General features: G+C 42.6%; 1 protein-coding gene across 8 annotated transcripts in view; it reads right to left on the bottom strand.

Moving 5' to 3' along the window:
• The window catches only part of LOC139917574 (pleckstrin homology domain-containing family A member 7-like), a 136,794-nt gene that overhangs the window by 46,694 nt on the left and 71,869 nt on the right, over positions 1-18,231 (bottom strand). For all 8 annotated transcript variants that reach the window (XM_078283080.1, XM_078283077.1, XM_078283075.1 and 5 more), the window contains one exon: positions 7,523-7,646. In XM_078283080.1, coding sequence (XP_078139206.1) covers positions 7,523-7,646 — 124 coding nt within the window. The remainder of the gene's footprint in view (positions 1-7,522; positions 7,647-18,231) is intronic.

An 18,231-nucleotide genomic window follows, 5' to 3' on the forward strand; every position in this document is an offset into this window, starting at 1 on the left:
TGGGATAATCTGGACAGGGAACCTGAACAACTACCATCAAGGTAAGCAAGGCACTAAATCCCCATGATGCAGCTGCAACAATAATAGACTGGCTGCACTGGGCAGTCCCCTGGTGTGACTGTATCTAACTGTACAAGGTAAAAGCTCAGCATTGCTGAATAAGCCAACCTTCCCTGTATAAAAAGGTCAAAGGTCAAGATGGAAAGGACACACATTCTATCCCAGAAATAGCCAATGTGGGATAAAGCGTCCTTGAGCAAGACACTGAATTTTTGCCTGCTCACTCATTTTAAGTTGCCACGGTTAAGAGTGTTAGCAAAAAACGTCAAAAAAAGATTAAATACACTAGGAACTATTCTACAGCTGCAATATTTCAGCTGGGGTTTCAATGATTTTGGAGGTTGTTATTAGGCAGTTTGAATATTTCAGCATTTTTAGCCAGGCTCAGGTTCAACTTAACATTGGTTTCTTGCAATAATTTATAGGCCAATTATACTAAACTGTAGTTTACTACAACATTGCAGCCTGTGCATTACATTTACATTTAGCTGACGCTTTCTTCCAGAGAGATTTACAATGAGCAAGCAAATTGTTGCTCACAGACACTTTGACAGGACACATGACTGTTGTTGGACACATTAGCTGTTGAACTTGTGACCTTCTAGTTATGGGATGGTCTCTGTAACTACTAGGCCGCCCTGCTGCCCTAATATAGACTCTTGCAACAGATGTGAAGGCATAGGATGACGTTGGATAGGATGGGACAGGGAGAGGCACAGGACAGGTGACAGGACAGCACCGGGATAGACGGGATAGCAAGGGGAGACAGCGTGAGATTGGATACGGTGGGATGAGCTGGCAGGAATGAGATGCCTAATGGTTAGAGAGGCCGTCCTGCAACTGAAAGGTCAAAGGTTCGAGCCCCGCAGCAGCCAACGTGTGTTAATTAACAGGAATGCGTCCTGTCAAAGCAAGACACCGAGCGCTACTGACACACTCCTTATAAGTCGCTCTGGGTAAGTAGTCAGCTAAAAAGGCCCCAAAAAAGTGATATTTTCATTGGCCAATAAATTATTACAACAAACCACTATTCTGAAGTTGAAACTGAACCTGAACTAACTGCTTGGGTTTCAGTTTTACTTAACTCGCTGGTTGAAGTCCATTAGCAGTGTTTAACTCTCTGGTAATATTTACTGTTTCAGCCCACTGAGTTATAATTGTGCCAACTAACTACAAGGGACAGGAGCCAATTCATCATCCATCTCTCTCTCTCTCTCACACACACACACACAAACACATTTTCATCAAATGCACATATGCTGGATGCTGGTCGGCCCTCTCTCTCTCTGATACACACAGTCTATCTCCTCCTCTCAGCAAACCAAGGCATTCTTGCATTATGATTGTCTGTGTGTGTGTGTGTGTGTGTGTGTGTGTGTGTGTGTGTGTGTGTGTGTGTGTGTGCACGTACAAGCAAGTGCGCTTATACGGTGTGCACACATTCATGAAACCTCATTACACAATCCTCCATCCCAAAACCTCAGATGAAAGCCTACTCCCCTTCACACCACACACACACACACACACACCCACACACACACACACATACAAACAAACTGTCGCCTCTATCATCCCGTTATTCTTATAAAACATTTGGTGTGACGGCTGTGTGAGTGTGTGTGTGTGTGTGTGTGTGTGTTTAGGCTGAACTGGCAGCAGCACTGGGAGGCGTCCACAGCTGGAAAACAACAAACACACTCGCTAATTAGAAGGAGGCTGGTTGGCCAAGCATGATGCAGAGACACAGAGCCGCTCGAATACTGTCACACTGGAGTCCCTTATCTGTGTGTGTGTGTGTGTGTGTATGTGTGTGTGTGTGTGTGTGTTTGTGTGTATGTGTGTGTGTTGCGGCGGTCTATTTTTAGGCGGAGGGTAATTCTGTGGAACACTCTCCGGTCCCTGCTGCAAAGTAGCATTCTGTCTTCTAGGTGAGCGACTCAAGGTGCAGAGCAGCTATTTGTTAACTTTAATAGACTGGCTTAAAGCCTGGCTTAAAGCCTAGAGGATCGGCCTTGTGGCTGGAAGGTTGCCGGTTCAAATCCCCAGACAGACAAGTATAATCTGGGCTGAAGTAGTTTTAAACCAGAGCGGTGCTTCCCCCTCCCTCAACAAATCCGGTTGAGGTTTGCTTGAACAAGGCAGCTAATCCCAGACTGTCCCGGTGCAGCTGCTCCGCGGCCAACAGTAGAAGACTGTGGTCGTACATGCCAACGTGTGTAAATTTCCCTAGATAAATTAAAGAAAAAATGATTCCCTGGATAAATTCATGAAAAAAGTGTAAGAAAAAATTAAAGAAAAAAAATTTAAATCCAAATCTCTAATGGAATAGTATTCTCAAGGTTGGGGTCAGGGACACTTAATGCAGGAGCAAACTACTGTTCTATAGACCCTTTTCACATCGTCATGGTAACAGGTTCAGCGTTGAGAAACCGGTGCATCACAACTTCATGTTGCCAGCTACGGCCTTCACTAAATCGCTCCACAACCTGCCAAAATTAACAGTACAAAGACTCACTGACCTGTTTCCATGGACTCCTGAATCCAAACTAGAGAAAGGCTACAAGTTCTTCACCTAAAGTTCCCTCTTCGATTATGAAGGAGAGTTTTAGCTGTCATCTCTTGGCAGTCATCACCTCATTTGCATAACGTTATTACATTATACATCTAGTGCTAGGTTTGTCTTGGCTTGTCAGTAAGTCAGAAAAGAAAGTTGCCACAGGAAGTTGTGATGCACCAGGTTCTCAACATGGGAACTGTTACCATGACGATGTGAAAAGGGCCTATTAGAAATAAATAGGAGTTACGTGTCCAAAATAGACACGTTGACAACTGGGCAGCTGTTGTTGCGGTTGTCAACGTGTGAAAACTGTATGAATGTGATGCTGGGTGTAGATGAAAAACGCCAGGCATGCTCAGCAAACCGTCGACGGATGAATAAAGGTTAAAAAACAAACGTGTGTGTTGTTCAAAACTAGACACACAGCTGTGTTACCTTAATGGTAATTGTTAAGGGAAGGGAGAGCGCCAGCCATTCCCTTTCCCAGCACGGATTTTCCCAGCCAAAGCAGGAATTTGAATCAGCGACATTTCGGTCACAAGTCCGCTCCTCTAACCCGTCACTGCTCAACACATCATAGGCTTGTGATGTTATGTGTTGGTACTGTTGTTGAAAATTACACATCCTTTAAAAGAGTGGCAGGAAGCTTTGCGCTCCATTGGTGTTTTCATGTATTATAGCAGAGAATAGACAAGGCACATGAATTTCTAACTGGTGCTTCAGTGAGACTGGGAACCGACACAAACTCCCAGATGACACTGACTTTGATAAGCCCCAAAGAAGTCGTGCTGGCTGGTTATGAACACAACATCGCTAAATATGCATCCGGCGGCAGAGAACACAAGTACTCAAAGGAGAATTATGACTCATAACTCGGGGGGGAGAAAATAGGATGATTTCCGTCTGTGCGCTCCCTCTGATGTTTTGTCAGAGGCGGATAGGACACAACTTATTCAAAATACGGATTCATTTCTTGATGGCGACGTCCTCGGCAAAGGGGAGACGAATGAGTCATCTTTCCTCCGAGAGACGATTCTTTTGTTAAGAGTTTTGCTTGTCAGGGTGAGGCGTGCGGTATTACTTTCCCACCGTTCGATGTCAGGGGCGATGAGCCACGGTGCCTGGGGGGGCCCGCGGGGCGGGAAAACGTGGGGTGTCGGAGTGGAAACGGGGCGACGGGGCGACGTGATGGATGTCCTGTCATCTGGGAACCGCGCCCGACGACACGCGCTCAATCTTGGTCCCGCGGCACCTGTTGATTGGTCGGGATGAGATTTCATGCGACTGCGGAGCTGTGTGTGTGTGTGTTTTGTTTGTGTGTATGAGCGAGTGAATGAGTGAGTGGGGGGTGTCAGAAATAGACCGAAAGAGAAACGGTGAGAGAGAGACAAAGAGAGAAAGAGTGAGCCAAGGAAAGAGAGAGAGAGACGGATAGTGTAAACAAGACAAACAGATAGACAGGAAGAGAGAAAGAGAAAGGCTCCGTTCACACTGCAGCTGAAATTCTTCCCAATTCCCAAGGTTTCTTCCATTTTTTTTTCCCTAAACAAGTTTCATAGGAGTTTTTCCTTGTATGCATGGCAGGCGGTTATGTATTGCTATAATCTGTTTTTGTGTGTCTTGCTCTTCCTGATGTTTGTCCTATATCATTCTGTTCTATGGTTGATTGTTGGGTCAGTTAGATCTAGTTAGGCTCTTCCTCTGTAAAGTCCTCTGAGACATGCTTGTGATAAGAGAGCTATAAACATAAATAAACAAACTTAAACTTGAACTTGCTGACGCTGAGACGACCTGAAGGCACATAAAGTACCAGAAATGTGTTGGAAACAAATGGGAGAAGCATAGGTACAAAAATAGATGTGACATCTTAGACTGAGAGACTTTAGTGCCTCAAAATAATTGAATATACTGGGCTTACTAAATGAAATGTCTATAACAATGCAGCTCTGTGGGGGGAAAAAAAAAAGCCCAAACGTCCCCTCTTCTGCGTGACAGGCAGGTAACAGTCCATTGTAATTACATCGCGTCTACCTGCCTGGCTTGGAACCCAGCTTTAATTAAACTAGAATGATCTTCCACCCCCTCCCGACCTCCACTTCTTTCTTCAATTAAGCCTCCGTGTCTCCGTCCCTGCAGGCCTGTCATGGATCTTGGTCAACCGCAAAACACCTCTAACCCCCATTCATCATCACCCACCATCCACAGCCAGCATGAGTCAGCTGGAAACCGGTTCGAACCGGGTCAGTCAGTAGCCACCGGTAGGAGGGCTGATACTACCACTACTAGTTTTACTATTACTAATAAGTATGATTTTTAGTCATATAGTGCTTATCGTAACAAAAGGCATAAAAACAAGGAAGAGCAAAAGAAGATAAAGAACAAATAAAAACATAAACAATACAAGATTAATAAGGGTGCAAAATCAGAGAAAAAATACATAAAAGCAAGAATATAAAAGTGTATTTTAAGAGGTTATTTAAAAGATGATACTGAATTAGCTAACCTAAATTCCTCAAGTGCAAGTAGTAAAGACTGAGCGACCATCAGGCAGGCTGAAGGATCTCAGGCTGTGCTCATAGGGAATTTAAGGTGCTATCTGTAACATTTTAACATCAATAAGTCATTACTGCATCAATTTTGAGACACTAGTATCATTAATGTAAACAACACCATTGTCGGGAAGATTGTCAGCCTCTACCGGCCTCTACTCTGCATTTTACGTCGTGAGCCACCGGGTCGGATATGGAGGGAAATCTGCTGGATTTCTTTACAGCACAAAACAGCAAGAGAGCAAACAGAGCTAAAGCTGTCAGAGTTTCTGGCAATGGCAGATGGTGGAAGGAGTGAAACGCCGATGGAAAAATCACTTCCAACATGTTTATCCTCTTCAGTAAAGCGAAAGAGAAAACTTTAAACCAAAGAACGAAAGATCCTCTTCAAGCCAGGAACAGGGTTTATGGGAAATGTGGTCTTCATTTGGAGAAACACCAGCACTGACCATACCTCTGGTGTGAGACAGAGGCTGACAATTGTTTACAGCAATTATACCAAGGTATCACATTATACAATGATATATTGATGTTAAAAAATACTACATGTACCACCTTTAAGAGGTCTGTAACATAGCTCAGGGCCACATCTACCCATGCTTTAAATGTGATCATTACAATAAATTTTAGATCTTACCAGTAACTACCTTACAGATGCTAACATTAGGAATATATGGTCTCTTCATGTGGTACCAGTTGATATCCTAGCTGTTTCATTCTGAACCAACTGGAGGCGTGAGAAAGACTTTTGACTGAGGAAGGAGCAGAGGGAGCTGCAGTAATCTAAATGAGATGTGTTATGTATAATATTCATTTTGTGGTGTGTAATCTGTAGAGAATACTTGATATGTTTCTCAACTGAAGGATGCAGGAATGTAGAGCTGCAACGATTAATCGATTAGTTGTCAACTATTAAATTAATCGCCAACTGTTTTGATAATCGATTAATCGGTTTGAGTAATTTTTTAAGAAAAATAAGTCAAAATTCTCTGATTCCAGCTTCTTAAATGTGAATATTTTCTGGTTTCTTTACTCCTCTATGACAGTAAACTGAATATCTTTGGGTTGTGGACAAAACAAGACATTTGAGGACGTCATCTTGGGCTTTGGGAAACACTGACCGACATTTTTCACCATTTTCTGACATTTTATAGACCAAACAACTAATCGATTAATCGAGAAAATAATCGACAGATTAATCTACAATGAAAATAATCGTTAGTTGCAGCCCTACAAGAATGCACCTTATTGGGGAACAACTCGTACTTGATTGTAGAAACACTGTCTGGGCAATAACGCTCACTGACGCTGGTTAGACTGGCTGCAGATTTCAGCAAATCCTAAGACTTTTGACGATCAATATAATGCCAGTTAGAATGAAATTCAAGACGAAGACCTTTCTGCCTCTCTCCTTAGTTCTCCTTTCTCCGATTCTTTAAACCAAGGTGTTCTATTTTTTATTTAAAGATATCATTCAACTCGGTATGCCCAGCTCTTACTTCTTTTCCGAGCGTTTTTCTATCTCACATTATTGTAGGGACACAGATGTGGCTCTGACCCCTGCACTCCTTACTGCTGGCTGCTTGTGCTGCTGGAGATCGAGGAATTTAAGCTTTTCTACTCTCTCTAAATGCCGGTCTGCATGACGGGGCTGACTGCTCGCTAGAAAAGTAGTGGACCAAGAAAACATTTTTTAAGACCTGGGAAACTGTATTTAATACTTAAAGGTTACATTTGTCTGCCTTTTAAAGGGCCTTAAAACTTTCAACTGAGGACATTTGAAGACCAGCAGACAACCTGGTTAAAACCACGACCTTTTGGGAATCGTTGAGGTTTTTGCTTGTTTGAGCTGTAAAAAGGTTTTTGAATCAAATACTTACACTGCTAACACTTAAGAACTGACTGCCAGAATAAAAGTGAAACCACCTGCTCTTAAAAGAAACAGATTTGGGGAACTTAAATTGAAACTAGATTGATAATTGATTTTGAGAAAAGGATTTCAGGTACGATTTTTCTAGAGAAAGAAACCGTTCATAAGCAAGGTGTTAAAGGGTTGATCCTAATCCAACAGTAAATACACACTTACATGCTCACACAAACACTCAAACACAAATATACACACACTCATACACCCATAACACACACAAAGGGACACACACACACCGCTGTATAGCTCCAAGGGCACAGACAGAATGAAATGAACACATCCAGGGTTAGGGGTGTTTTTTTTCCCCAAACTAAACACAGACGTCCTCATTGTACTATTGGATAAAACCACAACTAAATGACCTCTCTCTCCCTCTCTCACACACACACACACACACACACACACACACACACACACACACCGACTGACCTTGGAGGCGGAGGCGGTGTCCACGGTGGAGGAGGTGACGGTGGTGGAGGCCTCGCTGACGGTGGTGCTGGAGGGGCGGAGCAGCTCCCCCGACGGTTTGGACATCATGCGGATGCCCTGCGGCCTGGACACACACACACACACACACACACACACACACACACAAAAGAAAGCCGTTACACACCACTGCTATGACTCTGATCCTTGCACTCCTTACTCCTCCTTACTGGAGGAGCCACTGGCTGATTAAATGCAGGTTTGCCATAAAATTTAAGAGGAAAGACCTTTCCACTTGGCTCTTATCGATTCATTATTTTCTGGCTTTTCAGGCTTTATTGGACAGTTAACAGTGGAGAGAGACAGGAAAGACGGGAGAAAGAGGGAGACGACATGCGATAAAGGTCCCATGTTGGAGTAGTCTGTCTTACTTAACCAAGTTATTGTATTTATGAGATGTCATTTAACTTTTTATCTTCATTTGTTTCCTAGCATTTCTTTATGTTACACACTCATCTCTTACATCTATAGTCAGAGAACTATGACTCTGACCTTTACACTCCCTTGCACAGTCTCTTGTCAATTTGGTTATCCGTGAATTGAAGCTTATTCTGCTATCATCAGCTATATGGCTAAAATATATATATATATAAAAAAAAAAAAAAGTTACATAACTAAGCATGGAAAATGACAAAATTGACGGATGTGAGGAACAGAACGAGGAGGGAGGGATGGACGGGGTGAGTCGAGGTGTGTGTCGGTGTGAGGAGGAAGAATATGGATAAAGGACGAGAATAGAGGACAATACATGGCAGGGTTTTTTCTGGCTACTCCCATGGTTTCTGTCCGCATGTCCTGGAGGCTAAGGACAGACCCTTTGTGTGTGTGTGTGTGTGTGTGTGTGTGTGTGTGTGTGTGTGTGTGTGTGTAAAAACCAGAACGCCAACATCCGACACTGAAGCAGCTGAATGACCTGAAGACAGGATGTCCTCAATTTTCTCTCAGTCCCCACCCCACATACCTTGGAGGGCAAAATATAAAACCCTTCTGTGTGTGTGTGTGTGTGTGTGAGTGTCTGTGTGTGTGTCTCAGACTTCTTTTCTCTCTCTACCCCCAGGTTAGCTCAGACTAGTGTGACCTATTACCTTACATGACCGTTTCATAACAGGAAGATGATAAATACGACGTCTGCAAACCTGATTCATTGCGGAAGAGTGAAACTGCATAGAGCAGACTGTGTTACATAACTGTTTGTTTCAAGAGGGGCATCAGAAAGTCATCGAGAGGTAAAGCACCCGTCCTTAATCCAAAAGTAAACCAAACGGCAGCCCCACTACACAAAATATGGCATTGGAGAAATTATGTCAGCCTCAAGTGAATTTACAAAAATATATAATAGATTAACATGTGTTTTAAATGTATTTTGAAGGTTTAAAAAGGATTTGAATGTCACATGCTTTGATAAAATAGTTAAGTATTATTATAATATATAGTATAGTTAAGCATGATTATTACAGCCAGATATCCATTAATATTATTATTAGGAGTAGGTGCAGTAGTAGTAGTAGGCTAGTATCTGACATTAGTACTATTAGTTCTCTATCAGTAATATTTATAGGTTATAGGCCTAAGAAGGCAATTGTATGAATTATTGTAACAATTATTTACAGAGTGGCCCTAAATTCTTTTAGGCGTACCAGGTACTGTGGAGCTGCCAGTAGAAATAATAGCCTGTCTCTAATAAAGGCCTGGTGCTCTCTTTTATTGAGGTAAATTAAAGCCGCGGCCATTAACATCCCATATTATCTTGGACGATGATGTGGATTTTACCGCACTGTGCACTAATTCAGTTAAGAATGACTGTTTGTAGCTGCTGGTTTGAAAATAGATTGCCCATCCAAAAACGCGCGCACGCCACATGCACACACACACACACACACACACGCACACACACACCTCGGGCAAATCCCAACAAACTGTGACTGCAGGCTTGCGAGCTCCACTCAGAATATATCTTTGCATGATGACAGTCCTGTTATTGGTGCTGTCGTATTGCGGCGAGACGGATGAGATGTTCCGCGCTGGATGTTTTATAGTCAGCCGGTCGACACCAGGCGGAGCGCGTCTGTAAATCTGTCTGATTAGTTTCAGAGGGGAAAACACTGGCAGCGTAATGCATTCCTCCATCCAGGAATCCAAGCTAATTACCTTGTACTGTAATTCTCTCTGACACACACCTCTCTCTCTCTCTCTCTTTCACACACACCCATACGTTATTATTTCTGTACCACACAGCCACACACACACACTCTTGGGTGCTGTAAACTCTACTCTACTACCGAGAAAGTAATAGTCTAATTTGTCTGGTCCGTGAATGTTGCTGGGAAGGAATCGCAATCTCAGTCTCCTTCTTTCACTTTTTCTCCCTCTGTTCTCTCTCTCTTTCAATCTCCATTACTTTTTCTGTCTCTTTGTGCCTCTCTCTCTCTCTCACTAACACACACACACATACACACACACAAATCCACAGACTGAACGCACACTCATGCATTCCCCTCGCCCTCCATATTACAGTCTTTAGTGTAACACGCCAACACAGCCGCCAGTTACATTACCAGCGAGCTCTCCACAGACACATAATGTAAATCTGTTGGATGTGGTGTGGGTGGACCGAGAGAGAGAGAGAGAGAGAGAGAGAGAGAGGGAGAGAGAGTTACAGAGAGAGAGAGAGAGAGAGAGAGGGAGAGAGTTACAGAGAGAGAGAGAGAGAGAAGGAGAGAGAAAGACATTAGCTATGTTTCCACCCAACTGTCAAGCAAATTTCATGCAAACTTTTGAAAGGTCGCAAAATATAAAATGCAAATTAGATGCATTTCCATCAGCTGGGTTGAAGTGAATAAGTAGACTTCCTGAATGTCAAAAAAAAAAAAAAACACCCACCAGAAAAATGGAGAGAGAATTAATTTGAAGAATTCATCAGTTTTGGGGCAAGTCGTTGTTGCTCTTTAGTGTCAGCAAATGCTGGCCATATTTCATGCTGTCCAAACACGAAAACAAAGAAATGCACTTGGCGATATTCAAATTCACGAACTAATGGCCACAAAGCCACAACGGCCGTGTTAGACTGATATTTTTGCACACAACATTTCAGTCTGTTGTACAATAAAACTCTAGCTATTCATTGGTCCGACCATGCCAAGCCTACATCACCATTCATTCGACAAATGCGTTTCCATCGCCAATTATTTATAACTCTTAATCTATTTTTTTTTTTTTTTTGCAATATTGAGGGAATTTTAAGGAATTTTGCTGTTTACATGATTCACCTTTTCGAGCTTGGTATACAATAATTTGCCAAAAATACTTGGATAGAAACACAGCTGTTGAAGAGCAAGAGAACGTCAGTATTGTGCATGACCTTGTTGTTGTTGTTGTTGTTGTTGTTGTTGAGAGAGAGAAGAGAAAACAGCAGAGAGAGAGAGAGACAAAGTGAGAGAGGCAAGCATTTGATTTTTTCCGAGAAACGTTCACAAACCAGACAAATTAGACTATTCATTTCCCGGCAGCAGAGTCTACAAAGCTCAATTCCTCTTTCAGCCGCAAATGCACAGTCAGTGTATTGTAGACCTGAACTTTCTAGTTCAACTTACTTAACTGCAGAAAAAGCTACTTTCTGACCCCCCACCCCATCCCCACATCTAATGGATACTATAGGGAGATCCCTGGGGTTGGGGGGGGGGGGGGGGGCTTTGACTCAGGAGGCTTTCAGGAAGGTAAGACCTGTCTTTTCGCAGAATTCATCCATATGTAACAGAGCTCCTGCAGGTCCAAGGCAACACGAACGCTGTTTCCCCACTTATTTACCTCAAATGCCCACAGAGGACAGGGTCAGAGGTAGTGATGGGCAAAGAGACAGAGAGAAAAAGAAAATTAAGACAGGGAGAATAAGAGAGAGTGAAGAGAAACTGCAGAGAGCAGCAGAAAGAGATAGAGAGAGAAGAGAAAGCTATGAGACAGAAGTGGCAACCTGCCACAACCTGAGAGACAGCCAGTGAACTTGAAGAGCAAACCAAGCAAATTAAATTCATAATATATCCCAGCATGTTAAGCTTCCAATAATGCTGCACCTTTGTCCTTTTCTTCACTGTCTATTAAAATACCTATTTATACTTATCTTATAATAACTGTTATATTTAGAGCATTCTCTTTATTAGCTATTCATTATTGTCTTTACAAATTACTTGTTGCATTGCAAACTGATTTGGCAATGTAAGGAAAAGCTTGCCATACCAATAAAGTTTTTTGAGCAGAACTAGGAAGGGAAAGAGCAAAGACATAGAGCAGAGAGACAGAGCGAGACAAAGTGAGCACTTTTATTTTGAAAGAGGAGTAGAGGGAGCGTCTGAGCTATATTCATCAATATGATTAAGTATAGCTTGAGAGTGATTTTTTCACTATGTGCATAAATATAAACAAAAGCTGAGCTAAAACAAATTACAATACAGACAAAAACTGCAACTAGACAATTATTAGTAGGTTACAATTATCTGCTTTATGGCGTATGTTGGTCACTTTGAAAAATGGATGCACATTTTTCAATTAAACATCGTAGCCTATGTGGATTGCCATTCATTTCATGATTACGTACAAAAGTCAGTACACCAGAAAACAACCAATATCAGCTTAATTCCTCATTATTTCAATGTATTATATGTGGATAAATGTGTGTGTCAGCCATTGAGAATTTATACCTTTTACGCTTCTAGTAATTCACTAAGGGATGAATGAACAGAAGAAGTGATGCTGAGGTGGGACCCAACTGGGGCATCACCGCATAGGAATCAACTCATCTACCCAGAATGCACTGGGCTCTGGTCTGCGCGGCCCCTGCTGTCTCACCCCAACCCAAAGACAATCCTTTGGGGTGACTTCACAAGCTAGAAGCTAGACATAAACTGTGCAACTGTCACACTCACAGTCCATCTTTTAAAATGCGAATACCACGTGACTAAAATGGCGAAATCTTTCAGTAAACACACACGTGTAATAGTCCACTAGACTTGCTAGTAAATACACATCTTGCCTCTCCATCTCTGACTCAAACAATTACTCTGTCAGTCTGTGAGAGAAGAAGAGGGAAAAAAAAACAAAAAACACTCAAGGACCGACACTTAAGAAGGGCACTTAGCCGCCCAATGAAGAGCATGAGAGGGCAAGAACCCAGATTTAAAGACCGCCGTACATGATTATAACTCGCAGCTTTCCACAGAGGCCCTGACCCTGAGACGAGGGAGAAAGGCTATCGGTCGGGGTGGATATTTATTTGTCGCTCGTCCGTGAGGAGAGGTTCGCCTGTTCAAACCTCTGTGGGAGGAACAGGCGGCCATGTTGTGAATCGAGAGGCCATGAGGGGGACTGAGTCACAGAGGAAGAGGAATTACCAGCAGGATACTGACATTTTCCCTCAAGACTTTTGGTGTTCATTAATGAAACATCTCACAGGAAGACAGAGAGAAAAAAACGTGACTTAAAAAACGGCTTAAAAGTCACCTAACTCCCACAAAACAGACACACAGCAGCAACAACAACAGAACTGAATATATCAAAAATCGACAGCGCTGGGCAGCCCACGCAAGTACAGCTGACATTTAAACACAAACTCAGTTCTCCCACCATACAGATTGTGCCCCCTCCCCCCCTAAATATTCATAAACGACAATATATTATCTGAGCGAAAAACGCAGGTACTCCACCCTAAAACCTCAATTTTACTTCAAGATAAATAGGAAGGACTCAAAAGACACTTTTCACATTGGTTAGGGTATAAAAAATGCTTTAAGAAGAATATTAAGTGTGCTCTACTTACAATAATCTTTCTCTAAAAAAAAGCCATTCCATCTCTCTCCTCAGCTTTTACTTTCTTTCTTTCCCTTGCACTTCTCTCTTATGTAATCATCATATTCATCTTGATGTTGATTACAATGATGACGATTATATTGTTGTTTGCCGCATGCCTGAAACTCTGCGGCAAAGCCTTGCATTGGCGACTGTTTGATGTGACTGTCAGTCTTATATTTTTATGTAATGATGTTTTTAATACTTGCTGTGAAACCAATTGCCCGTTTGGCACTTGACCGTCGGTAATCTAAAATTTTAAGCTTATTCAACTGTTGCGCTCATTGTAAACTGCTCTGGATAAAAGTGCCAGCTAAACGCCTAAAATGTAAATGTACTGTAAATGTCCAGTGTAACTGTGTGTTTTCAAAACTCAAAGTGAGGCAGAGAGGCACTCTTTGCCCCACCATTCATTCCATGTACGTCTGTATCCCCTTGTTTGAAATCCACACCGCTGCTATGGCAACAGTCAACAAAAGCGTTGCCATGCTGCGCCCCGGCGACCCACCATGTGTGCTGCCATCATCACATTGCTGCCGTAGCTTCCCCATAAATCACCAGATCCCATATCAATCAACAGGGGAAGGGGCAGAGAGAGAGAGAGAGAGAGAGAGAAAGAGAGAGAGAGAGAGAGACAGGACAGTAGTAGGGAGTGGAAAAAAGCTTCTGGAAAACATGAACAGGGGATGAGAGATGGAGTATGAGCTGAGAAAGATAGAGAAGGTGCAAAAAAAGAAGAACAGACCAAGTGACAGCCAGGATTATTTTTAATCTCCATTTATACAGGGAAGGGCTGTACTGAGCATCCATATCTCATTTTCAGCAACAATAACAAGCTTCAAATTCCTACTCCAGTGGAGAAGTCGGGGGTTAAGTGCCTTGCTCAAGGGCATCTTGATGGTCGTTGTTGAAGGAGAGAAGAGTGGCGGCCACACTGATCCGTCAGAAAACGGACAGAATTTTTGACGCTATGATTTCTGTCTGTTGGTATGAATTATGAACACATTTTTATTTGTGTGCATGTATTATTTTACCTCAACTTTTACAGGAAAACAACTTTAAATTCCTCAATTTTCCATGACTCAAAATTCCAGGTGTTCCATGACCCTAAATGACGGTGACAAGAAGAAAGGCAGACAGACATGAGGGTGAGCAGACTTAGATCCACTTCAGACCAGACGGATACTGAGACCCAGACAGCAGCAGTGAAGGAAGTTATTCCATCTCTCCCGCTGCCAAAATAAGAGCTGATAAGGGATTCGTAGGAGCTGTAAAGTCCTGACAGATTAGCCACTTCAAGCCGTGATAACCCCTGGAGTGCAGGCCCTCTGACGCCAGCCTCAACGCACACACACACACACACACACACTGCACCCCGCTGCTAATAGTGCTCTCAGATGGAGTTTCAACTCTGCTTTGATGGCCTGTGAGCTGATGCCTCCATCAAAGGTGTTGTTGACATCAAAAAAAGCAGCTTGGCTGTGGCGGGGGGAGCTGGAGCTGCCGGTGACAGATATATCATATAATAGGAGATCCAATGGACTCCATGACTTGTGTCAACAGGCTGGTGGCGGCCTAAAAGTTAGAGAGGCAGGCTGGCTGGGAGAATCTAGGCAGAGAAAGTGAATGAATAATGCTTTCTCCCGCCTTAATAATTCCTGCTGAGACGCCTTTGTGCAAGACACTTGATCCCCCATCGCTCTAGTGGAGCTGCTCAGTGGCCGACTGCGGTTGTACTAGGCAGCTCCCAGGTGTGAATGTGTGGAAGTGTATGAATGTGGAGCAAGGTGATGATGAAAAAGAGCGTGTCTGTTGAGCAAAACTCATTTCCTGGATGAATATAAGAGTTTATAAAAAGCTTTGGTCTTGCTTCATGTAGGCGCTCACCCTATATAACACAATGTATTGGTCAATGTCTGGGGCGTAAGAGCTGGAGTCTTTTGTGTGAAACGCGCGCTGTGTGCAGTGACGTGGTGGTAATAATTAGGAGGTGGGTACACTGCAAAGAGAAGGTGGGCATACAATAACCCCGGCCTCCTGTATACTTTAATGGTAATTATACAACATTTGTTTCCGACCACACATTGTAATTGGAGGCGTTCCATGCAGGGCCAGTTTTAGCCTGCTACATTAGGGTGGGCTGGTAGAAATAATAGGTGGGCAACTTGGGCGGTAGGTAGCCCAGAGGTTAGAGAAGCAGACTAGTAGTCCGAAGGTTGCCGGTTCGAATCCCTGGCCAGATGGCACAAAAATCTGGCAAAATGACAGCTGGCAACCTGGAGGGTTGTCAGAGTCAAGATCAGATGCAAGCTCCTGCCTCAACATCATAACATTTCTTTTCATTGGATGAGCTTAGTTCTCAAATAAAATTAAAACCTAATCCAGTGAGACTTCTCACCATAGCCAATAATTACAAAAACAGAAGATAGTCTTATTCAAACTCAAACTGAAAAATGACAAAGAAAACAACTTTGAAAGCAGATTGACTTACCCTAAAATAAAAAAAATACCTTCATCCATATTTTAACATAATTAACTCTGTAACATTTATTTTCATTGGATGAGCTTAGTTCTCAAATAAAATTAAAACCTAATCCAGTGAGACTTCTCACCATAGCCAATAATTACAAAACTAGAAGATAGTCTTATTCAAACTCAAACTGAAAAGTGACATTTAACATTGTCTTTCATAATCGTAATTGTGCTTTGGCAACACATGTCAAATGTCATGTCAATAAAGCCTATTGAATTGAATTGAATTGAATTGAGAGAGAGAGAGAGAGAGAGAGAGAGAGAGAGAGCAGTGGTGGTCGAGCGAGCTAGAGAGTGAATGAAGAGAGGGAGCGGTGGTAGCGAGAAAACCGGTGAATCAGAGAAATAAAACGTTATTTTCGGATTGTTTCACAGCGGTTACGTTCTAAAGCACAAATAAACACGCCCACACCCCCACACACCTCCGCTCAACCCTGCAGGAAGTGCCGCCATGCCTGATTTGGTGTGAATACGCCACACTCTGTGCAGCGGACAGCTGCTTCAGAGCTCTGTGTGTTTGTGTCTGAACACAACGAGAAGGGGGGGTGGGCAGTGGGCGACTTTGGAGGCGGGCTGTAGGCTGCCCACCCAATCAGAAGTTAGAAACGGTACTGGTATTTTCTGTGCTATTTTTCCATTGGCTGAACAAAAAAAAACTGTTTTCTTAACTTTTGATTGGGTGGGCAAGATGCACGTTTGCCCATAGCTACCGCCGGCCTTGGTTCCATGAGTACTTCTAACCAAACTTATACCTTAAAACTTATAACATTACCACTCCACCTAAATGGATTGAAGAAAGTCAGGATGTTTATGGCGGGGAACTAATGTCTTGTTGGTGGAGGGCCAAAAACAGTAAGCATTAAACTAAAACCCAAAACTTGTATATTGTAAACATGTTGTTGTATAAAAGCAGTATAAAATTGTGAAAACAGAAAAATACATAGTAACAGAGTTGCAAAGGTAATTGTAGGGAAAGTTAGACTAACCCACACAGCAAGGAGAATCTCCAAAACTGAGGGTTACCAATGCACGAAAAATATTTGTATGATTTGAATTAGAATAATAATAATTTGTATAAAAGCAAGAACATATTCAAGGTTGTGCCATGTCATGATTATTGCACCGATGTGCTGCGGTCGTACGGACGAGGCCACAGCACTCCCTCCTGCATTTTATTGCTTAAAGGTCCCATGATTTTATTTTCAAATATACTATAGCTCAGGATAAGAATAATGTTCCTCATGATGTTTTGCTAAAAGAGAATTTACTGAATGAATCTGAAGATCAAGGCTGCGTTCACACATTTTTTTTTCAAAATTACCACCGCCTTTTTGTGGCTGCAATGCGCACAAAAGGCAGATGGGATGCGGAGCGCTTTCAGAAGTTGAAAAATTTTCAACTTAAAAAAAAAGAAAAAGGTCGGGTGACGTGAATCACTTTTTTCTCAGCCAACAAATCATGATGAAGGAGAGGCTGGCCGTTTCCCATAACAACCACAAAGATAGAGATAGTTGAGAAATTAGTCGTTGTAATAAGTGAATTTCCATTAGCACAACACTGTATTGTCTGCTAGTGCTAACAAGCTGGTTACTGACTAGCTAACATCAGATGACGTTATCGCGATCCGCTTTTTAATTCTCCTCACAAGAAGCCCCCAGGCAGCACTTTTTCCACACAAAAAGCGCTATGTGTGAACGCAGCCTAAGTCCTCACAGGCAGAGCGGTCACAATATTGGACCTTGATTGGCCGACAAATACCAGCTCCTCTGACTCAAATGCTGCAAATCTGCCTGATTGGAAGGATTTTAGAAATTGTTTAGTGAGGGGGAGCCAATCAGGGTGTTTGTCCAGTTGTGATGCGTTGACTGGAGTTAGTCCAAAACAATTTTTACAACGTCTCCATGAAACATCTTTGATCTTACATGTGCGTTAATAAAAGGAAGAATACTAATGATAAGGCCACCTTTAATTATACAACAGGTAGTTTCAGCCATGAGTCTGATTAACTGTACTTTACTGGTTGCTATGCCGGCTCTTGCGGTAACCAGGTGAGTTAATGATCTTTGTTGTGTTCTCCTGGTTTGTCTTCTTATGCATGTGCACTACTTTGAGGAAACCTTTTGAGACAGTACTTATGAGTTGGCAACTGGTGTGTGAAAGCCATGAGGACGTTCTGTACGGTGATTATAGGTACTTCAGTGCTGCTCGGCTGTTCCTCACATAATCACAGTGAAGAACGTCCTCAAGGCTATTAATGCTACTTTACGCTGATAGACAGAATAGTG

Source organism: Centroberyx gerrardi, chromosome 4 (assembly GCF_048128805.1).
Source record: "Centroberyx gerrardi isolate f3 chromosome 4, fCenGer3.hap1.cur.20231027, whole genome shotgun sequence".
Classification (NCBI taxonomy): domain Eukaryota; kingdom Metazoa; phylum Chordata; class Actinopteri; order Beryciformes; family Berycidae; genus Centroberyx; species Centroberyx gerrardi.